The sequence below is a fragment of the Schistocerca nitens genome, chromosome 1 (genome assembly GCF_023898315.1).
Source record: "Schistocerca nitens isolate TAMUIC-IGC-003100 chromosome 1, iqSchNite1.1, whole genome shotgun sequence".
NCBI classification, from domain to species: Eukaryota; Metazoa; Arthropoda; class Insecta; order Orthoptera; family Acrididae; genus Schistocerca; species Schistocerca nitens.
Window position 1 is genome coordinate 39,440,047 of NC_064614.1, and position 21,898 is coordinate 39,461,944.

Sequence of the window (21,898 nt, forward strand, 5' to 3'; positions counted from 1 at the left end):
AAAGTAGTTGTGTGTAGGGTATAGCAGGTGTGGTGTATAAGAAATTAGGTAGTGGAAAAGCAGCCGTCTCATATACCAAATCTACAACATATACAGCAGCTCTCTACCTTTTTTCCTTGCGGTCAGCCAGCCACTTCCATCTGCTACATTGTTTTAGCTCCCTCTACCACTTTCTTCCTGTGTTGTCCATGTTTTACTGCTGACGCCCTGCTTCATCCCACGCTTCGGTGTGGATAGGCACATATTTTTCGACGATTGTTCCCTGTGTTTTATGTTCCGTTTTATATTACTGTTCTGAGTTTTTTTCTTGGCACCCGTCTCACTATGTTACTGAACGGCTACTGAAGACCTTGCTGTCGTGCGCCCAAAAACCCCTCTTCTACTACTACTACTACTCTACTCTACCAGGATGCATGGCCACCACCAAATTACTTCCAAGAACAAAGCTGACTGCCGACTGGCACAACACACAGCTAAGCATAACATGCTCAGTTTCAATGGCTCTGGATCGTTCTCTCTGCCACCAGTTCCTCAGAACTAAGCAGATGCCGAGTTACCCTTGCAACACATTAAAGAATATTGTCATCATTCATTAATCATGCCACTGCAAAAATGAGTGACATAATAATTGCTGTTAGTGGTGTTGAAAAAGCAGCTTAAATCATTAAAGAATGGATAAGATCCCAGAGCTGATATTTCATATTTTGTATTAGCTCAGTGAAGTCACTGTCAAGTTCTGTTCAAATATTGTGAGTGAATTAGCACTGCTCTTAATCATATGGGTATTTAGCATCACAATCTCTGAACAGAGCCACATCCCAGTTATTGGAGAAGAGGTCACAACCATCTCCAAAAAAAGGAATACAACTAATCTACAGAAATTCCACTCACATCTACTTGTAACACAAATCTAGATGACATTTTGTGTTCAGATACAATGATCTCCATGGAACAAAATAACATTCTTCATGAAAATAAGCACATGTTCTGAATACCTCGCTTATACGAGATTCAACTTGCACTCTTCAGACATGAAATCTCAATGTTATGAATAAAGGAGACTACACTTATTTGGTGTCTTGAAGTTTCAAAAAGCTTTCAATTTGACACCACTTCCAGAAAATACAGTTCTGCGGTATACCTAGCCAAATTTGTGACTGGATAAAATTTTACTGACAGTCACAGTCCTGCATTTTATTATGAATGGGGAGTTACTTTAGCTGCTGAAGTAATATCTTGTGTACCCTGAAAGGGGCAATTGGGGGGGGGGGGGGGAGTAAGGGGGAGCAGTAATAGGACGTTTACTGTTAATGTTAGCTAGCAACCTAGCCATTGGTTGGGTGGCTTTCATGCTTCAGCAGTACATATAGCCATACCATAGGTGTAACTACAATGGAGGTGTATCTGTTGAAAGGCCACACAAATGTGTGGTTCCTGGAGAATGGGTGGAGCCTATTCAGTACTTGCAGGGGCAACAGTCTAAGTGATTGACTGGTCTGGCCTTGTAACATTAACCAAAATGTCCTCGCTGTACTGGTTCTGTGAACAGCTGAAAGCAAGGGGAAACTACAGCCATAATTTTTCCCATGGGCATGCAGCTATACTAAATAGTTAAATGATGATAGCATCTTCTTGGGTAAAATAATCCAAATGTAAAATAGAACCCTGCTCGAATCTCTGGTTTGGAACTACTCAGGAGGGTGTTGTCATCAGGAGAAACAAAACCCATGTTCTTCAAGTCGGAGTGTGGAATGTTAGATCCCTTAATTGGGCAGGTAGATTAGAAAATTTAAAAAGGGAAATAGATAGCTTGAAGTTAAATATAGTGGGAATTAGTGAAGTACAGTGGTAAGAGTAACAAGACTTTTGGTCAAATGAATACAGGGCTTTTTCTTAACTTAAATTTTCCCTGAGGCATTTAAGTCTCTAATTTATCTATGATAACATTGGAAGCTGAAGAAGTGAATTAAAATTTGTGCTGCGGCCGGGACTCAAACCCAGGTCTTCTTACTTACTAGGCAGATATGCTGACCGTTACACCACCGCAGCATTATGGTCAACATAGCTGCACAATCTATCCAAGTCTAGTACCTTCTCCAACACGAACTCCAATTCACATCTCGCCTTATATTCTTACTATTACCAGGGCTCTCCAACATTGGAATAGCACCCCAGCTTTGGACATAATGGGGAAGTTCTGTACTACATGTGATCGTATAGATCTTAAATTAAACTTGGCTGGCTACCCGCCTGTGAACACATGTGCTGCTGCCCATTGTGCATCGCAGGTAGAAGAGGACTTCCCAGCCATCACCAACCGGCCATGAGACCGTCCCCACACCATGCCCACTGCCCAAGGTGGATGGCGAGTGAGCCGCCACAGTTGCTGCTTTGGCGAGTATAAGTGCTCTTATTTTATTGACCTGTTAATTTGGAAAATATGGCAACAACGACAAACAAGAGGGACACTATTCAGTGCACTTTTGATAAGAATTTTGAAAGACCAAACACCTTTGAAATTCACAACTGGATCATTGATGAAGTGAAAGTACCAACAGAGGAAATTGAGAGACTACAGTTGGACTTTATTTTGTAGAAATCGGAAATGCCATAAAAACTGATAGACTAGTCAATCTAAACAGGGGCATCTGGAAATTCAAACATAGAGACAGAACCACAAGTGGCATCACGATTCAGCATTCTGATTATGGGAGCAGGAATATAAAAATATACAATCTTCCATTCGAAGTCCTTGATGAAGAAATTGTCAAAACCTGCAGACTATACGGAAATGTTTTCGGGATCTCCAGAGACAAGTGGTCGAGTGCATACTGTATGCAGATAGATTCTGGTGTTTGCACCATAAAAATAGACCTAAGGAAACACATTCCATCATTTATCAACATCTGTGGGCACAGAGGCTTCGTGTCATACACAGGCCAACCTCAGACGAGTTCCATTTGCCACGCTACGGATCACATGAGGAAAGATTGCCCACGAAAACGGTCAGTACAGCGATGATGAATCTGAACACAGATTTCCCGTTGCTGAGAAACGCGGATGCTGTCCAGCAACCACAGGGAAAGGATAGTAATGGCACTGTGCCTGCCACTGCGGGCCCCACTGACGCTAGAGCTGATCAGGACACAATGGAGGAGGAGGCCGCCGAGCTCGCACCCCTGCCCGCGCCCCCAGCCATCCCCAGCCCTGAGCCGGCCACCAGCCCAGTGCCCGGATGTGCCAACAAAAGAAAGATTAGTGACGGCAGCTTGGACGAGACCGAACAGCAACTGCAGCCCAAACTGGGGCGTATACAGAAAATGCAGGCGAAGCAAGCAAAAAAGGAAAAAGAACAAGAAAAAAAGATAGATACGATGGAAACTGAAAAATCAGAAAGTGAAAGTGGTACTCCAGCCACATATGAACAGGCATGCGAGCAGAAGATAAGAGAGAATGTGAACCAACTTAAAAAGATACTGAAATTAAATCAGGAAGATGACGTCGCCGCAAAAAAAGCCAAGGGGAAGCAACGGAACACAGAAAAAGACCCAGAAATGACAAACAGAACAGGCAACAAAAAGGAAAGGAAAAGGCAGAATTCTTGTTCCTCACAGGAGAGAAGGGAAAACGGCAGGCAAAGCTGGCCAGATCAGCCACAACTGCACCATACGGACTCTGACAACAGCTCCGATGGTCAATAGAAATGACTAGGCTGGCAAAACCCATGTACCAGGTAATTACTTGCAATATCAATAAAATGAGCACAGCAGTAAAGATAGACACCCTTGCACAGTTCCTAAGACACAGAGCCACAGACGTCATGCTTCTACAGGAAGTGGCATCAATGGCAATAGAACAGATACCGGGGTTCGAAGCCTACACAACCATAGACCCAGAATCAAGGTACGGCTCCACCATAATGGTCCGACAGGGAATAGATGTCACTCTCAATGGAGAGAAGTCTTCTGAACTAAGAGTGATTTCAGGTGTGCCTCAGGGAAGTGTCGTAGGACCGCTGCTATTCACAATATACATAAATGACCTTGTGGATAACATCAGAAGTTCACTGAGGCTTTTTACGGATGATGTTGTGGTATATCGAGAGGTTGTAACAATGGAAAATTGTACTGAAATGCAGGAGGATCTGCAGCGAATTGACGCATGGTGCAGGGAATGGCAATTGAATCTCACTGTAGACAAGTGTAATGTGCTGCGAATACATAGAACGAAAGATCCCTTATCATTTAGCTACAATATAGCAGGTCAGCAACTGGAAGCAGTTAATTCCATAAATTATCTCGGAGTAGGCATTAGGAGTGATTTATAATGGAATGGTCATATAAAGCTGATCGTCGGTAAAGCAGATGCCAGACTGAGATTCATTGGAAGAATCCTAAGGAACTGCAATCCGAAAACAAAGGAAGTAGGTTACAGTACACTTGTTCGCCCACTGCTTGAATACTGCTCACCAGTGTGGGAACCACACCAGATGGGGTTGATAGAAGAGATAGAGAAGATCCAACGGAGAGCAGTGCACTTTGTTACAGGATCATTTAGTAATCGCGAAAGCATTATGGAGATGATAGATAAACTCCAGTGGAATACTCTGCAAGAGAGACGCTCAGTAGCTCGTTACGGGCTTTTATTGAAGTTTCGAGAACATACCTTCACCGAGGAGTCAAGCAGTATATTACTTCCTCCTACGTATATCTCGCGAAGAGACCATGAGGATAAAATCAGAGAGAGTAGAGCCCACACAGAGGCATACCGACAATCTTCCTTTCCATGAACAATACAAGACTGGAATAGAAGAGAGAACCGATAGAGGTACTCAAGGTACCCTCTGCCACACACCGTCAGGTGGCTCGCGGAGTATGGATGTAGATGTAGAAACCGGCGAACCCAAGATGTCAAACGGCTGCGGAATTGCGATCAAAATAGAAGGCACATTATTTGTGAATGTGTACGCACCATCAGGCACAGACAACAAAAGAGCCAGGAGCAACTTCTTCAATGAAATATATGAACTCATCTTACACAACAACAACAACAACATCAACATTGTAATCAGTGACGACGTCAATTGTGTGGCCACACAAGCGGATCAGACCCTAGTGGCAAACATGTACACCGAATTACAAGAACTCATTAGATGTTTAAAACTGGAATATTTGTGGAGAGTGCAAAATCCATACTCACAGGGTTCACATATTTATACAGAAACAGAAGAAGCAGACTCGACAGAATTTATTTAAGCAGAGGTTTGGCAGAAAAAATATCACGAGTATAGGTCTGCCCAGTAATGTTTTCTGACCACTCCAGCTACAAGTGCAACATCCATTTCGAAACAGAGAAGACGGCATCGGGAAGAAACTCTTGGAAGTTGAACACCGACCACCTGCAAGATGACGCACTGAGAAAGGAAATAGCAGTCACGTGGCAAGAATGTCTTGCGCAGAGAGGAGAGCACAGCACCACAATAGACTCGTGGACCACGCATACTAAACCAGCTCTGAGAAGTCTGTTAATTCGATTTTGAACCGAAAAAGTGTTCTGGTGAAGGAATACTGCTGAGTTCTACCAACAGTCTCAAAGATGCCATAAACGCGCCACCAGACGATCAATCATTCTTGCCTAGAGTGAGAAGGATCAAAGCCAAAATGCTACAGATCAAACAGCAACATATGAGGGAAGTAATAACAAGAAGCAAAATGTACGGTGAAGTGGAGGATGAGCCCGCCACCGTGCACCACTCAACATGGAGATGGAAAGGGCAATGAGCAAGGCCATTGAGGAACTGTGCGATGGCGAGGGGTGATCTCTCAAATCAAAAACAGAAATCAAAATCCACATTGAGACACACTTCAAACAACTTTTCCAAAAAGAGGAAGTAAAACCGCGGTTAGTAACAAGCATTTTGCAACACAGATACGTCAGAGAAGTCCTGAAGAACAGCGCCAAAGGAAGAGTGCTGGGTGCCGACGGCATCCTGACCGAGTGTTACAGTGTGTACTGGGACATAATCAGAGGGAAAGTGATGGAGGTGGTCAACGAGATTTTCAACAGAGCAGAGATACCAGCCAGGCTCATGGTTGGGATGATCATACTGATACCAAAATAGAAAAGAGCCCATCGCATTGAAGACTACCATCCCGTCACGCCCCTAAATGCTGATTATAAGTTAATAGCCAAATACCTTGCAAGCAACATGAAAACTGCCATGACTAAAGCGATAAGCCTATGGCAGACAAGTGCGGTGCCAGGTAAAAGCATATTTAACGCCACCTCTATGAACAGAGACATGATAGCACATGCAGCGACCAACAGAAGTACAGCAGCCATAATATCCATAGAATTCCACAAGGCTTTCGATAGGATCGATCACAGCTACTTGATGAAGACGCTAACCAGACTAGGTTTCAGACCAAAATTCAAGAGCATTGTCAACAATTTACTGAAGAATGCCAAATCCAGAACAGCCATAAACGGCTGGACAACCAAATATATAGCGTTAAACAGATCAGTGTGGCAAGGCTGCCCCCTGTCAATGGCCCTTTTTGCAGTAGCACTAGACCTACTATTGAAGAAGATCGCCAATAACGTCGCAGGCTACTCGGTGGAACACAAAACAGTGGCTTGCATAGCCTACACAGATTACATGGGAGCCTTCATCAAACAACATGAAGAAATAACAACAGTAGAACAAATACTGCAGACTTTCAAAGAAGTGTCAGGAGCAAAAACAAACAAGAAGAATACAGTGCTACTGCCAATCAGGAATAAGCAAATAAATGCAGCAAACCGGTGGTATGAAGTAGTCGAAATCCATAAAGTACTCGGCATCTTCATGCAGCCTTGCTCACAGAAAATGGCTGCATACAACTGGAGAAATTCACTACATATAATACAAGGCCTCACGAGAATACATGCAAACAGAAAACTAACCCTCCATCAAAGAGCAGAGCTCATCAATACAACGATCCTATCGAAAGCCTATTACCTGGCACAGATCCTGACCATACACAAGGAAATAGCTAGGGCAATAATGGGAGCTGCATACTACCTCCTGTGGTGCAGAGAAATCTTCAAAGTGGCGCAGGAAACATGCTTGCTACCGGTGGAAGGAGGAGGACTCGGCCTTGTGGAAGTAAAAACGAAATGCACAGTGTTTCTGCTAAAAAGGACGCTAGAAATCAAGTAGAAGAACTCAGACAGCATCACAGCAGCCCTGCTAAGAGGAATGCAACCTGCATCGGAAGAAACGCTAATAGACATGAGCCACATCCCGTATAAGCTTTGCCACATAAAACATACTACATAGACAAAAGCTATGTAATGACAACTGTGGCAAATCCCAGTCACATGTCAGTGAAGAAAATATACATGGTGCTGAGAAGAAGGCCTGCCAGGAACAAAATCGAAAACAAGTTTCCAAATTTCAACTGGCCACAAATACGGGAGAACATCACCGAAAGCACGCTACCAAAGCATGTGAAAGTGAGCTGGTACCTAATAATCAACAAGACGGTACCAACAAACCAAAAACTAGCCCAGATAAAGCTGAAAGAATCAGACAAATGTGAAGCATGCAATAGTGTCAACACGTTTATCACCACTTAACATGTAAAAATGTGGTCAGCATATGGGAAATGTGTCAGAAAATGGTGGCAAAAATAAATAAACGGACCACCATGCTGTAACAAACACAGCCATCACTGCACCTGACACGAAACCATTTCCCAGGCCGAAAAGACTAGCAACCCTGTGGATCCTCAGCATGACAGGTCATGTCATCATAACTAAATGCCAGATGGACTACGTCGACTTCCTGATGGACCTCTGGGAGGAACATAAGGAAGCCCAGCAGCACAGGTGGTACCACAAGAACTTCCAGAACTTCCTCCGGGTATTTCCCTGGTGGCATGTGACCACCAGCGAGCCTTCCCACAGCATCACAGCAACCTCCAAAACGCAGTGCAGTGATCAAAGTTATAATAGTTTAAATTCAAAAAGAAAGTGAAAGTAAAAGTGCTCCAAAAGTGATCAAGCGATGCAGCAAGAAAAAAGGAAAGTGTTTTCTCTGTGTATACTCCCAAGGTTCTAGTGCTCAGTGCTAAAACCTCCCACACACCATGCAAACAACAGGTACAGATTAAAGTTCTTCTTCTTTAAAAATTTTTTTTTTCTCCCCAAGTGCCACGAAGTGATAATATGTTCTAATAAACGCTTTCACTCATCTCTACTTTCACTCTTCGTCCTTCAATTGTCAGATCCTTCTTCCATGTAAATAGTACACACACACACACACACACACACACACACACACACACACACACACACACACACACACACTCTTAAAGGCCCAACATAAGGGCAGATACATCTAGTCCCTCGGATTTACCAATGATGCTTTCCCTCGTTTTGTTTCTACCATGTTTTCTTGCCTTAAATGCAAATATATAACTCAAATAGTTATAAACACTACCTACGTAATCAGCATATAACTAACCTAGGCTCATTTTACCCTGTAACATCTGAAACTACAATATCCAAGAAATGCCAGTCGTGTCATGATTGCCACAACAAAATTTGGACAAAACTAAACAGCAATGAAAACGGAACTGAAAGATTACGCTAAGAAATGAATATAGGAAAAACATATAGATATGCTAAAAATGAAAAGACTGAAAGGAAAATTAGCAAATGGTCAGTGTGTCCTGCCTACTCAAAAATAAAGAAAGGAAAACAAATACCATAATAAGAATAACAAAAGTAATATGAAATCTTGTAATTCACAACAATAGAGATGTTTTTACTTCTTGTTATTTCTCAAATAAATATTTTGATTAAAAAAATTAAAAAAAAAAGGTAAGCAAGAAGACCAGGTTTGAGTACCGGCTGCAGCACAAATTTTAATTCACTTCATCAGCTTCCAGCGTTATCGTGAATACAGGTCTATAAATACAAAATCAAGTAGGGGTAATGCAGGAGTAGGTTTAATAATGAATAAGAAAATAGGAATGCAGGTAAGATACCATGAATAGCTAGTGAATGCATTACCATAGCCAAGATATTAAAAAGCCCACACCAACCGCAGTAGTATAAGTTTACATGCCAATAGCTCCCCAGATTATGAAGAGTTGAAGAAATTATGCCAACAGTTAAGGGAGACAAAAATTTAGTTGTTACAGGGGAATGGAATTCAATAGTAGGAAAAGGAAGAGAAGGAAAAATAGTAGGTGAATACAGGCTGGGGGAAAGGAATGAAAGAGGAAGCTGCCTGGTAGAATTTTAACAGAGCATAATTCAATCACTGCTAACACCTACTTGGTTTAAGAATCATGGCAGGGACCTGGAGACACCAAAAGGTTTAAAACTTATTATACAATCGGTAAGATATTGATTATGGAACCAGATTTCAAATTGTAAGACATTTCCAGGCACAGCTGTGGCCCCTGGCCACAATTTATTGGTGGTGTATGGTAGATTAAAACTGAAGAAATTGCAAAAATGTAGGAAATTAGAGATAAAACCTGGATGAGTTGAAAGAACCAGAGGTTCTTGAGAGTTTCAAGAGAGCATTAGGCAATGGCTGACTAGAACAGGGAAATAAGTACAGTAGAAGATGAATGGGAACCCTTGAGAGATGAAACAGCAAAGGCAAAAAATTATCAAATATGTAAAAAAACAATGCCTAGTAGAAATCCTTTGATATCACAAGAGATACTGAATAAAACTTATGTAACAAGTAAATATAAAAATGCAGCAAATGAAAATGGTGGAAGGGGAATATAAATGTCTAAAAAATGAGGTTGACAGGAACAAATATAAAGATTTAGCATCATATATCACTAGGGGAAAGATAGATACAGTGTGTAGGAAAATTAAAGAGGGCTTTGGAGAAAAGAGAAGTAGCTGTATGACTACCAACATCTCAGATGGAAAACCAGTGCTAAGCAAAATAGGGAAGGCTGAAAGGTGGAAACAGTACATAGAGGGTTTATACAAGGGAGATGCACTTGAGGGCAGTATTACAAAAACGGAAGAGGACGTAGATGAGAATGAGATGGAAGATATGATAATGTGAGAAGAATTTAACAGAGCACTGAAAAGCCTAAGTCAAAACCAGGCCACTGGAGTAGATGACTTTCCGCCAGAGCAGCTGATAGCCTTGGGAGAACTAGCTATGACAAAACTATTCCATCTGGTGCACTAGATCTATGAGATAGGTGAAATACCCTCAGACTTCAAGAAGAATGTTATAATTCCAATTCCAAAGAAAGAAGGTGCTGGAAAGTGTGAATATTATTGAACTATTAGTTTAATAAGTCATTTCTGTGAAATATTAACATGAATTCCTTAGAGAAGAATGGAAAAACTGATAGAAGTCAACCTTGGAGAAAATCAGTTTGGTTTCCAGAGAAATGTAGGAATACACAATGCAATACTAACCCTATGACTTCTCTTAAGATATAGGTTAAGGAAAGACAAACCTACGTTTACAGAATTTTTAAACTTCGAGAAAGTTTTGACAGCACTGATTAGAATACTCTCTTTAAAATTCTGGAAGAAGCACTTGTAAAATAGACATCAGTTATAAGAGTAGAGGGGCATGAAAGGATGGCTGTGATTGAGGAGGGAGTGAGGCAGGATTGTAGCATAACCCCAATGTTATTCAATCTGTACAATGAGCAAGCAGTAAATGAAACCAAAGAAAAATTTGGAGTAGGAATTAAAGTTAAGAGAGAAGGAAACTATTAAGGTTCACCGATGATGATGTAAGTCTGTCAGAGACAGCAAAGGACTTGGAAGAGAAACTGAATAGTATGGAAAGCACCTGGAAAGGAGGATATAATATGAACATCAACAAAAGCAAAACAAGGATGATGGAATGTAGTTGAATTAAATCAGTTGATGTTGAAGAAATTGCATTAGGAAATGAGGCATTAGAATTAGTTGATGAGTTTTGCTGCTTGGACAAGCTGAAGATGACCGAATTAGAGAGTATATAGACTTTAGATTGGCAAGGGCAAGAAAAGTGTTTCTGAAGAAGAGAATCTTGTGAACATCAAATATAGATTTAAGTGTTAGGAAGACTTTTCTGAAAGTATTTGTGCAGTGTGCAGCCATGTATAGAAGTGTGATAAACAACTTAGACAATATTAGGAAAAGGAAAGTTGCTACTCACAATATGGTGGAGATGCTGCCCCCCTCCCCACCACCACACACACACACAACTGCAGCCTCTGGCAGCTGAAGCCACACTACAAGCAACAGTAGCAGTCATGATGGGAGTGGTAACTGGGTGAGGGTAAGGAGGACACTAGGGTGGGGAGAGGGAGGCGTAGCAGGCCAGGGGTGGGAGACTGTGAAGTGCTGCTGGGGAATGTGCAAGGATGAGGTGGAGAGAGGTACGGCAGCTATGTGCAGTCAGGAGGTTAGCCAGAGGACAAGGGAGAGACTGGATGGGGGAGGGGGGGGGGGGGTAGTAGAAATGGAAAGCAGTAAAAGAACTGGGTGCCTTGGTGGGATGAGGGCTGCGTAGTGCTGGAATGGGAACAGGGAAGGGGCTGGATAAGTGAGAAAAATGACTAACGAAGTTTGAGGCCAGGAGGGTTATGGGAATGTAGGATATATTACAGGGAGAGTTGCCACCTGTGCAATTCAGAAAAGCTGATGTTGTTGGGAAGGATCCATATGGCACAGGCTGTGCAGCAGTCATTGAACTGAAGAATGTCTTGTTGGGCAGCGTGATCAGCAACAGGGTGGTCCACTTCTTTCTTGGCCACTGTTTGTTGGTGGCCATTTATGCAGACAGGCAGCCTGGTGATTGTCATGCCCCTATATAGGAAAAAAACTTCTGCTTAACACAACAATTTTTTCTTGGTCACCGGAGTCTGTATATTTGTAGCATTTGGCCTTACTCTGTGACATAAGGTACATATAACTTACACAAAATTTTATCTTGTGACACCTATTGTATCATGTGATGTAATAAGTGAGTATGTTTACTTCACAAATATTTTTCTATTAATATTTTGTTATGCTTATAAAAATTATTTTGTAACTTGTGTATACATTTTTAGGGACAATCTTCTTAAAAAAATATTTTTACAAATATCAAAACCATGGTCAAAGGATAATAAACCTTTATTTGCTACTGGCTGGCTGATTTTTTAATCTATTCTGAATTGCACAGTTCCTGTTTTGCAGCCACGTTTAAGATTTTAAATCGGTTAGCACAAGTGCTGAGTGCTGCAATAGAGGAAGGTACATTTTAAATCCACCAACAGCAAGTAAAATACATCCATTATCTAAGAAAGGAAACAGAGCTGAATCAGGAACTACAGGCCTATATCACTGACCTTCACCTTTGCAAAAATCTATGAAATGATGATAAAGAAATGAACTGTAAGCTTTATAAATAAATTTAAAGTGCTACACTCATCACAACATGGTTTCAGAGAAAGGAAATCAACAATAATGGCTCCAACAGATTTAGTTGAACATATTTTGAGTTAAGTTAAGAGGCAATAGAAGACTTGCAGGAGCTTCAGGGGCCTTTCTAAGGCATTTGAATGAATGCGTGAATTGTTCATGCTAATGGAGAAGCTCTGTCAGTACGGGATTCGAGGGAAATGCTATAACAGTGTCAAATTGTACATTATGAATAGGACACACTGCTCAGAAACCAGACATACAATGGGAGTAAATATAATAAATTACATATCTTCTTTTACAAAATGTCAGACATTGTGTGTGTCTCAATGTTCCTTGCTCGGGCCAATGCTATTTACTCTCCATGCAAATGGTTTCCCAGGATATATATACAGCAGAAACTTACAGTTTATGCCAATGATGCTATAATTATATGAGCAGCCAAGACAAAGAAGGAGCTTGAAAAGGAAGCACCCTTAAATACTGAAATTGCAAATAAGTATCCAGTATAAAATATCTTTATGTAACTCAATCTGAAACACTGTACGTAGTGTTACAAACCAGAGTAAAATGTTAAATGTAATTATTAAATTATGTAGAGAGCCAATTAAAGAAATAATCAGCACAAAATTTTGTAAATTATTACCGATAAGCATTTAATATCGGAGTTCCTCATGTACAAAAGCATAAGTTGCGGATGATAATGTTCACAGGACTATGTTCTATGGACTTGTATTCCCATATCTCTCATACTCTGTTCATATATGGGGAAGAACGCAAACTAGTCACTTAGAAAGACTATTTAAAATTCAGAAAATATCTGTGAGGTGTACAGCAAAAATACAACCTAGGCAGTCTTGTAGACAAGCTTTTGCTGTCCACTCATAAAACTTTGACACATCCTCTACTGTCAGCTGAAAATAATCATCTACAGTCCATGACCAAAGAATAAATAAATAGATAAATTCCCACTTCTATCCAAAGACTGATTATGCCACTCTAACCTGTGCAAGTCTTTTCATCGCCAAATAAATACAGCAACTAACATCCTTCTTTATCTGTTTACCATATTCATCACTTGGTCTCCCTCTACAATTTCTACCCCCCCCCCCCCCCCCACACACACACACACACAATTTCTACCCCCCCTCCTCCCCTCCCCCACACTTCCCTCCAACATTAAAGTCATGCACCCTTGATGTCTAAGAATGTGTCCCATCAACAGATCCCTTCTTCTAATCACGTTGTACCACAACTTTCATTTCTGACAAGATCTATGCAGTACCTCCTCATTAGTTATGTGATCTGTGCATCTAATCTTCAGATTCTTCTGTAGCACCAAAATTCAAAAGCTTCTATTCTCTTCTTGTCAAAACTACTTATTGGCCATGCTTCACTTCCATACACGGCTACACTCCATACAAACATATTCAGAAAAGACTCTCTAACATTTAAAGCTATATTTGATGTTAATAAATTTCTCTTCTTCAAAAACACTTTTCTTACCCTTGACAGTCTACAGTTTATATCCTCTACTTCGGCCATCATCAGTTATTCTGTTGCCCAAATAACAAAACTTATCTACTACTTAAAGTGTCTTGTTTCCTAATCTGGTTCCCTCAGCATCACCTGATTTAATTTGTTTACATTCCATTCCTTCTTTTTCTCTTGTTGATATCCATCTTATATTCTCCATTTCACACATTGTCCATTCCATTCAACTTCTCTTCCGTCCTTTGCTTTCTTTGCCGGAATTACAATGTCATCGGCAAGCCTCAAAGTTTTTGTTTTTTCTCCCTTAACTTTGATTCACGTCCCAAATTTTTCTTTGGTTTCCTTTACTGCTTGCCACTGTACATATTGAATAACATTGAAAATAGAATACAATCCTGTCTCACTTTTTTTTCAACTGCTGCCTCCCTTTCATGTCTCTCAACTCTTATAGCTGATGCCTGGTTTCCATACAAGTTGTAAATAGTCTTTTGCTCTCTGTATTTTACCCCTGATACCTTCAGAATTTTGAAGAGTGCATTCCAGTCAACATTGTCAAAAACTTTCTCTAAGTCTACAAATGCTATAAAGGTGGGTTTGCCTTCCCTTAACCTATCTTACAATACAAGTCATAAGATTGGTATTGCCTCATGTGTCCCTGCTTTACTCTGACATGCAAACTGATATTCCCTGAGGTTGGCTTCTACCAATTTTTCCATTATTCTGCAAGGAAAACAAAGTAAGAGCCTACGGAATATCAGACCAGCTGTGTGGCTGGATTGAAGAGTTTTTAGCAAACAGAACACAGCATGTTGTTATCAATGGAGAGACGTCTACAGATGGTAAAGTAACCTCTGGCGTGCCACAGGGGAGTGTTATGGGACCATTGCTTTTCACAATATATATAAATGACCTAGTAGATAGTGTCGGAAGTTCCATGCGGCTTTTCGCGGATGATGCTGTAGTATACAGAGAAGTTGCAGCATTAGAAAATTGTAGCGAAATGCAGGAAGATCTGCAGCGGATAGACACTTGGTGCAGGGAGTGGCAACTGTCCCTTAACATAGACAAATGTAATGTATTGCGAATACATAGAAAGAAGGATCCTTTATTGTATGATTATATGATAGCGGAACAAACACTGGTAGCAGTTACTTCTGTAAAATATCTGGGAGTATGCGTGCGGAATGATTTGAAGTGGAATGATCATATAAAATTAATTGTTGGTAAGGCGGGTACCAGGTTGAGATTCAGTGGGAGAGCGCTTAGAAAATGTAGTCCATCAACAAAGGAGGTGGCTTACAAAACACTCGTTCGACCTATACTTGAGTATTGCTCATCAGTGTGGGATCCGTACCAGGTCGGGTTGACGGAGGAGATAGAGAAGATCCAAAGAAGAGCGGCGCGTTTCGTCACAGGGTTATTTGGTAACCGTGATAGCGTTACGGAGATGTTTAATAAACTCAAGTGGCAGACTCTGCAAGAGAGGCGCTCTGCATCGCGGTGTAGCTTGCTCGCCAGGTTTCGAGAGGGTGCGTTTCTGGATGAGGTATCGAATATATTGCTTCCCCCTACTTATACCTCCCGAGGAGATCACGAATGTAAAATTAGAGAGATTAGTCGCGCACGGAGGCTTTCAGACAGTCGTTCTTCCCGCGAACCATACGCGACTGGAACAGGAAAGGGAGGTAATGACAGTGGCACGTAAAGTGCCCTCCGCCACACATCGTTGGGTGGCTTGCGGAGTATAAATGTAGATGTAGATGTAGATGTAGAATTCACGTTAGTATTATGCAACCATAACTTATTAAACTGTCAGTCAGGTAATATTCACACCTGCCAGCACCTGCTTTCTTTGGATTTAGAATTATTGCATTCTTCCTGAAGTCTGAAGGTATTTCACTTGTCTCATACATCTTGCATGCCAGTTGGAATAGTTTTGTCATGGCTAGCTTTCCCAAGGCTATCAATAGCTCTGATGGAATGTCATCTACTCCAGGGGCCTTGTTTCGATTTAGGTCTTTCAGTGCTCTGTGAAATTCTTTCAACAGTATCATACCTTCCATCTCATCTACATCTGTGTTCTCTTCCATTTCTGTCTAATACGGATCCTCTGCTGTCGTAATTATTTCATCTCTCGGGGCTACCCATTCATCTGGTACAGTATTCCCTATTCCCCAACAGTACATTCAAGTTTGTATCCCTTATATACACCTTCTGTATACACCTTTCAGATTTCCCTTTTTTGCTTAGGACTGGTTTTCCATCTGACCTCTTGATATACATTCAACTACTGATATACATTCAACTACTTCTCTTTTCTCCAAAGACCTCTTTAACTTTCCTGTAGGCAGTATCTATCTTCCCCCTAGTGAAATATGCTTCTAAATTCTTACATTGGCCTCTACCCATTCCTTCATTGTCATGTTGCATTTCCTGTCAATCTAATTTTTTAGACGTTTATATTTCCTTCCAGCTGCTTCATTTGCTGAATTTTTATAATTTCTCCTTTCATCAACGAAATTTGATGTCACCTGTGTTATCCAAGGATTTCTACTAGGCCTATCCTTTTACATATTTGATCCTCTGCTGCCTTTATTATTTCATCTCTCAAGGCTAGCCATTCTTCTTCTACTGTTTTGCTTTCCTCTGTCCTAGCCAATCATTACCTAATGCTCCATCTGAAACTCTCAACACCCTCTGGTTCTTTCAACTGATGCAGGTTCCTTCTACTTAATTTCCTACCTTCTTGCAATTTCTTTAGTTTCAATTTACAGTCCATAACCAATAAACTTTGGTCAGAGCCCACATCTGCTCCTGGAAATGTCTTATTATTTAAAATATGCTTCCAAAATCTCTGTCCTGCAGTTACATAATAAATTTGAATCCTTCCATTGTCTCCAGGCCTCTTCCACTTCTACACCTTCTTTGAGGATTCTTAAACCAAGTGTTAGTGATGATTAAATTATGCTCTGTGCACAGTTTTATCAAATGGCTTCTTCTTCCATTCCTTTCCCCCCATCCCATATTCACCTACTGTTTTTCTTTCTCTTTCTTTTCCTACTATTGAATTACATTTCCCAATCACACTTTAATTTTTGTCTCACTTAACTATCTGAATAATTTCTTTTATCTTATCATACATTTCTTCAATCTCTTCATCATCTGCAGAACTATTTGGTATATAAGCTTGTACTACTGTGGTGGGTGTGCTCTGTGTCCAGTTTGGCTACAATAATGCATTCACTATGCTGTTCATAGTAGCTTACCAGCATTCCTATTTTCTTACTAATTATTAAACCTACTCCTGCATATCGTATTTGACTTTGCATTTATAACCCTACCTCCACCTGCCGCCAAACTTCACTACTTCCCACTATATCTAACTTCAATGTATACGTTTCCCTTTTTGAATTTCCTAACCTACCTGTCTGATTAAGAGATCTAGCAGTGCAAACTGTGACCCATAAATGACTGGTTTGTTTCTCCAGCTGACATCCTTCTGAGTAGTTCCCTCCTGGAGACTCAAAGGGGGGACTACTTTACCTCTGGAATATTTTACCCAAGAAGATGCCATCATCATGTACCACAGAGTAGAGCTGCATGCCCTTGGGAAACAGGGTGTATCTGATAAGATGCCAGACAAATGTGTGGTTCCTGAACAGGGGCAACATCCTTTTCAGTAGTTGCAGGGGCAACAGTCGAGATGAACGACTTATCTGGCCTTCCAACATCAACCAAAACAGTGTTACTGTGTTGGTACTGGGAATGGCTGAAAGCAAGGGGGAAACTACAGCTGTACTTTTTCCCCAGAAAAGCAATTGATATAAGAAAATCTGTTATATTTGGGAGAGAAATTTCAAATTAGTTACCAGCATTATAACAGAAAGCAACCTGTTATATTAAAATTATTCCAGTGATTATATAGATATAATAGACTTTTAACTGTCAATATCAAGGTCACTTGTATTAATAAGGGTATTCATTAACAAAATGCCAAGAGTTAAGATATGGCAGTTGCATTAATAACAGAAATAAGAATACTATTGAAGATCATACCTTAGCTACCAAGGATGAAAAAACCAGGGATAGAAGAACAGTTGGTATTATCCCAAACTCTGTTTTATCTTATAATATAAATATGTTATAAAACAGATATACATTTATATGCAGAAAACATTGTTTCAGTATTCTATCTAAAGCAGTGATAAAATTTGTGTGTGGAATTTGTGGCATTGCATTTACTTCCAATCTATCTTTTTGTAATAAACATTTGCACATTATACCAATTTGACACACTACATGCTTAGTAAAATGTTATAAGCGATATTACAGTTATGTATGAAAAATAATGTAATTTTTTACTATTTTTCCATTATTTTAAAGTTGACTTGTGACCTTTACTAGAGATGAAATAATTTTAGTATTATGAAGATGATAGACTATAAAACTATTATGAAAAGAATAGTTGTTATTCTCCATATAGTAGTGATGATGAGTCAGAGACAGACAGGTACAACAAAAAGACTGTCAGAAACTGAGCTTTCGGCCAACAAGGCCTTCGTCGAAAAAAAAAAAAAAAAACCACATGCAAATGCAACTCACCCACACACATGACCAAAGCCTCTGGCAGCTGAAGCCAGACCATGTCAATGAAGGCCTTGTTGGCCAAAAGCTCACTTCCTCTCACTTCCTGACAGTCTGTATGTTGTCCTTATCTGTGACTCAGCATCTTTGCATCTCTGCTATGTGGTGAGTACGAACTATCCTTTTTATAATATTGTTACATTCCATCCTGGATTTTCCATTGTTTGAAAATGATAGACTGCTATTCACTGTATAGTAGAGGTGTTGAGTTGCAAATCGTCACAACAAAAAGACTGCTAAACACGTAAGCTATTGATCAAAAGGCCTTTTCTGAATTAGACAACATATGCACACACACACACACACACACACACACACACACACAAATAACCACTGTCTATGGCTGCCTTGGCAGCCATAGTCAGTGTCTTGTGTGTGAGTTGTGTTTGTGTGAATGTGGGGGTGTATGCTGTCTAATTCAGAAAAAGGTCTTTGGCCAAAAGCTTACTTGCTTAGCAGTCTTTTCGTTGCCCCATCTGTGACTCAACATCTCCACTATATGATGAGTAGCAATCTATTTGTTTCATAATATTGTCTTTATTCCATCCTGGATTTTCCATTAAATGAAATAATTTTTAAAGTTTACATTATAGGACATATAAATAACGTTTCACTTATCTCCTTTTTCTGTCTTTTAATTTTAATATATTTTTTTAATTTAATTTTTTTCAGTTGACAGCTAATGGTATGTGATAATTTATAAAATTTGTTATCAACTATATATAACTTCTATAAAAAATCAAATTGTTTTCGAGGAACCCACAATTTTGATTATAATTCTTAAAGTTTATTGAATTGTTTTGTCCAGGAAAACGCATTGGTGAAAACTGTATGTTTGATGAAGAATGTGACTCTGGTGTGACATACTGCCGGGACCGCAGTACTTGTGACTGCAAGCCTGGATTCCGTAATCAACAATCATCTTGCATTGCCAGTGAGTGTCAGAATACATTGCACTTTATGTTCTAATCTAGTTAATGAATCAAGCAAATACACACATCAAAAAAAAATATTGCATCACCTCGGTTCCAAGAGTTCCAGAACCTGTACAGAAAATTGGAATAGAGATCAACATAAACATCATTTCCACCCTTTTTATTTCTCATGAAAACCACACATTGCATGTTGTACCACCATACAGTGAGACCTTCAGAGGTGGTGGTCCAGATTTCTGTACACACTGGTACCCCTAATATCCAGTAGCACGTCCTCTTGCATTGGTGCAAGCCTGTATTCATTGTGGATTACTATCCACAAGTTCATCAAAGCACTGTTGGTCCAGATTGTCCCACTCCTCAATGGCGATTCAGCGTAGATCCCTCAGAGTGGTTGGTGGGTCATATTGTCTATAAACAGCCGTTTTCAATCTATCCCAGGCATGTTGGATAGGCTTCATGTCTGGAGAACATACTGGCTCTGGTCGAGCAATGTCGTTTTCCTGAAGTAAGTCATTCACAAGATGCACACGATGGAGGCGTGAATCCATGAAGATGAAGATGAAGATGAATGCTTCGCCATATTGCTCCTGATATGGTTGCTCTATTGGTCAGAGGATGGCATTCACATATTGTACAGCCATTACGGCGCCTTCCATGGCCACCAGCGGTATACATGTCATAGTTACAAAGCTGGACCTCGCCATGGACGTCAGGAGTGAAGTTGCGCATCGTGCAGCCTATTGCGCACAGTTTGAGTCATAACACGACATCCTGTGGCTGCACAAAAAGCATTATTCAACACAGTGTCATTGCTGTCAGATTGCCTCTGAGCCATAATCTGTAGGTAGCGGTCATCCACTGCAGTAGTAGTAGCCCTTGGACAGCCTGAGCGAGGCATGTCATTGACAGTTCCTGTCTCTTTGTATCTCCTCCACGTCCGAACAACATAGCTTTGGTTCACTCAGAGATGCCTGGACACTTCCCTTGTTGAGAGTCCTTCTTGGCACAAAGTAACAATGCGGACGCGATCGAAGCATGGTGTGGACCATCTAGGCATGGTTGAACTACAGACAACATGAGCTGTGTTCCTCCTTCCTAGTTCAATGACTGGAACTGATCAGCTGTTGGACCCCCTCCGTCTAATAGGTGCTGCTCATGCATGGTTGTTTACATCTTTGGGCGGGTTTAATGATATCTGTGAACAGTCAAAGGGACTATGTCTGTGATACAATACCCACAGTCAATTTCTGCCTTCAGGAGGTCTGGGAACCGGGATGAAGCAAAACTTTTTTTGATGTGTGTGTATTGATGAATATCTTCATAAATAAGGATCCAACACTATTACTGTAACAAGTTTGTAATATCTTGAAACATATATATCTCTCTTCTGATTTCTCTCTCGTCATTGGCTCTTCATCATGGTAAGATCAGCCAACACACTGTCTTTCCACATTTCTCTTCATTAACCCTTCTTCTGGTGGAATACTGTGTTATTTTCATTATTCTCTTTGACATGAAGTCATCTGCCATTCTCTCCAGATGTCCTAATGAATGTGTTCTCTGTGCTTTGAGAAATATGATTATACCTTTCTCTTTTGTAAGTTGATTTAATTTATGAGTAAATCCTATGCTCAAACATTGTGCTTTTCTCACAACCAGTATATTCTTCATTGAACTGGGCTCTGTTGTCTGCATCCAGTTCTGTCCTTGCACATTTTCATCTTGTTGTACAAAGTAAGAGTAACTGTTTAGTTTTTCTGTTCTTATAACTCAAGAGGTCTTAAATGCCTGTAAGATTGCAAAACACGCTCTATTTCCCATCATCTTGTAAATAAGAGTGCCTAGGTAACTGAAGCAGGTGATATCTTTAAATTATTTGTTAGATTTTTTTATCCTGTGATGCTCTTCTCTTCTCAATAAAGGGTTTTATCATATATCTATGGTCTTATTCACATTTAGAGAGACTTATATTGTTCCTATAAGGTCACAGATACATGTCAGATTCTTTTTTATTCCTAATGCCAGACTATTAATGTGTGGTACCTCCATTCAGTTGTAAACCTCAGTGGTTTATTTTAGAATATTTTGCTGAATGGCAGTCAATGGAATTTTAGACAGTTTCTCCAAAAGAAACTGATCAAATGGTGTGAGAAATCATGGGGTACTGTAAAGGGCTGTTAATTGTTGTAGACCACCATGGCTAAATGATATAGGAACCAAGCAATCTGTAGCGCAGAGAAGATGGACTATTTTACACACATCCTCATCAAACCAGACATGACTTTTCCATATTAATTATGCAGTATTACAAAAGGAGAATGGCACAGAAATTGAGTGTTATTCATAAAAGTCTCATTACAAGAATGTCTATGTTTGGCACATTT

General features: G+C 40.2%; 1 protein-coding gene and 1 non-coding gene across 3 annotated transcripts in view; one reads left to right on the top strand and one right to left on the bottom strand.

Moving 5' to 3' along the window:
* Positions 1-21,898, top strand: part of LOC126240936 (rh5-interacting protein-like) — a 155,098-nt gene that overhangs the window by 42,027 nt on the left and 91,173 nt on the right. For both annotated transcript variants that reach the window (XM_049947965.1, XM_049947964.1), the window contains exon 2: positions 19,385-19,510. In XM_049947965.1, coding sequence (XP_049803922.1) covers positions 19,408-19,510 — 103 coding nt within the window. In that variant the 5' untranslated portion in view covers positions 19,385-19,407. The remainder of the gene's footprint in view (positions 1-19,384; positions 19,511-21,898) is intronic.
* Positions 1,977-2,049, bottom strand: Trnat-agu (transfer RNA threonine (anticodon AGU)). Its single transcript has one exon. It is a non-coding gene; the product is annotated as a tRNA-Thr (tRNA).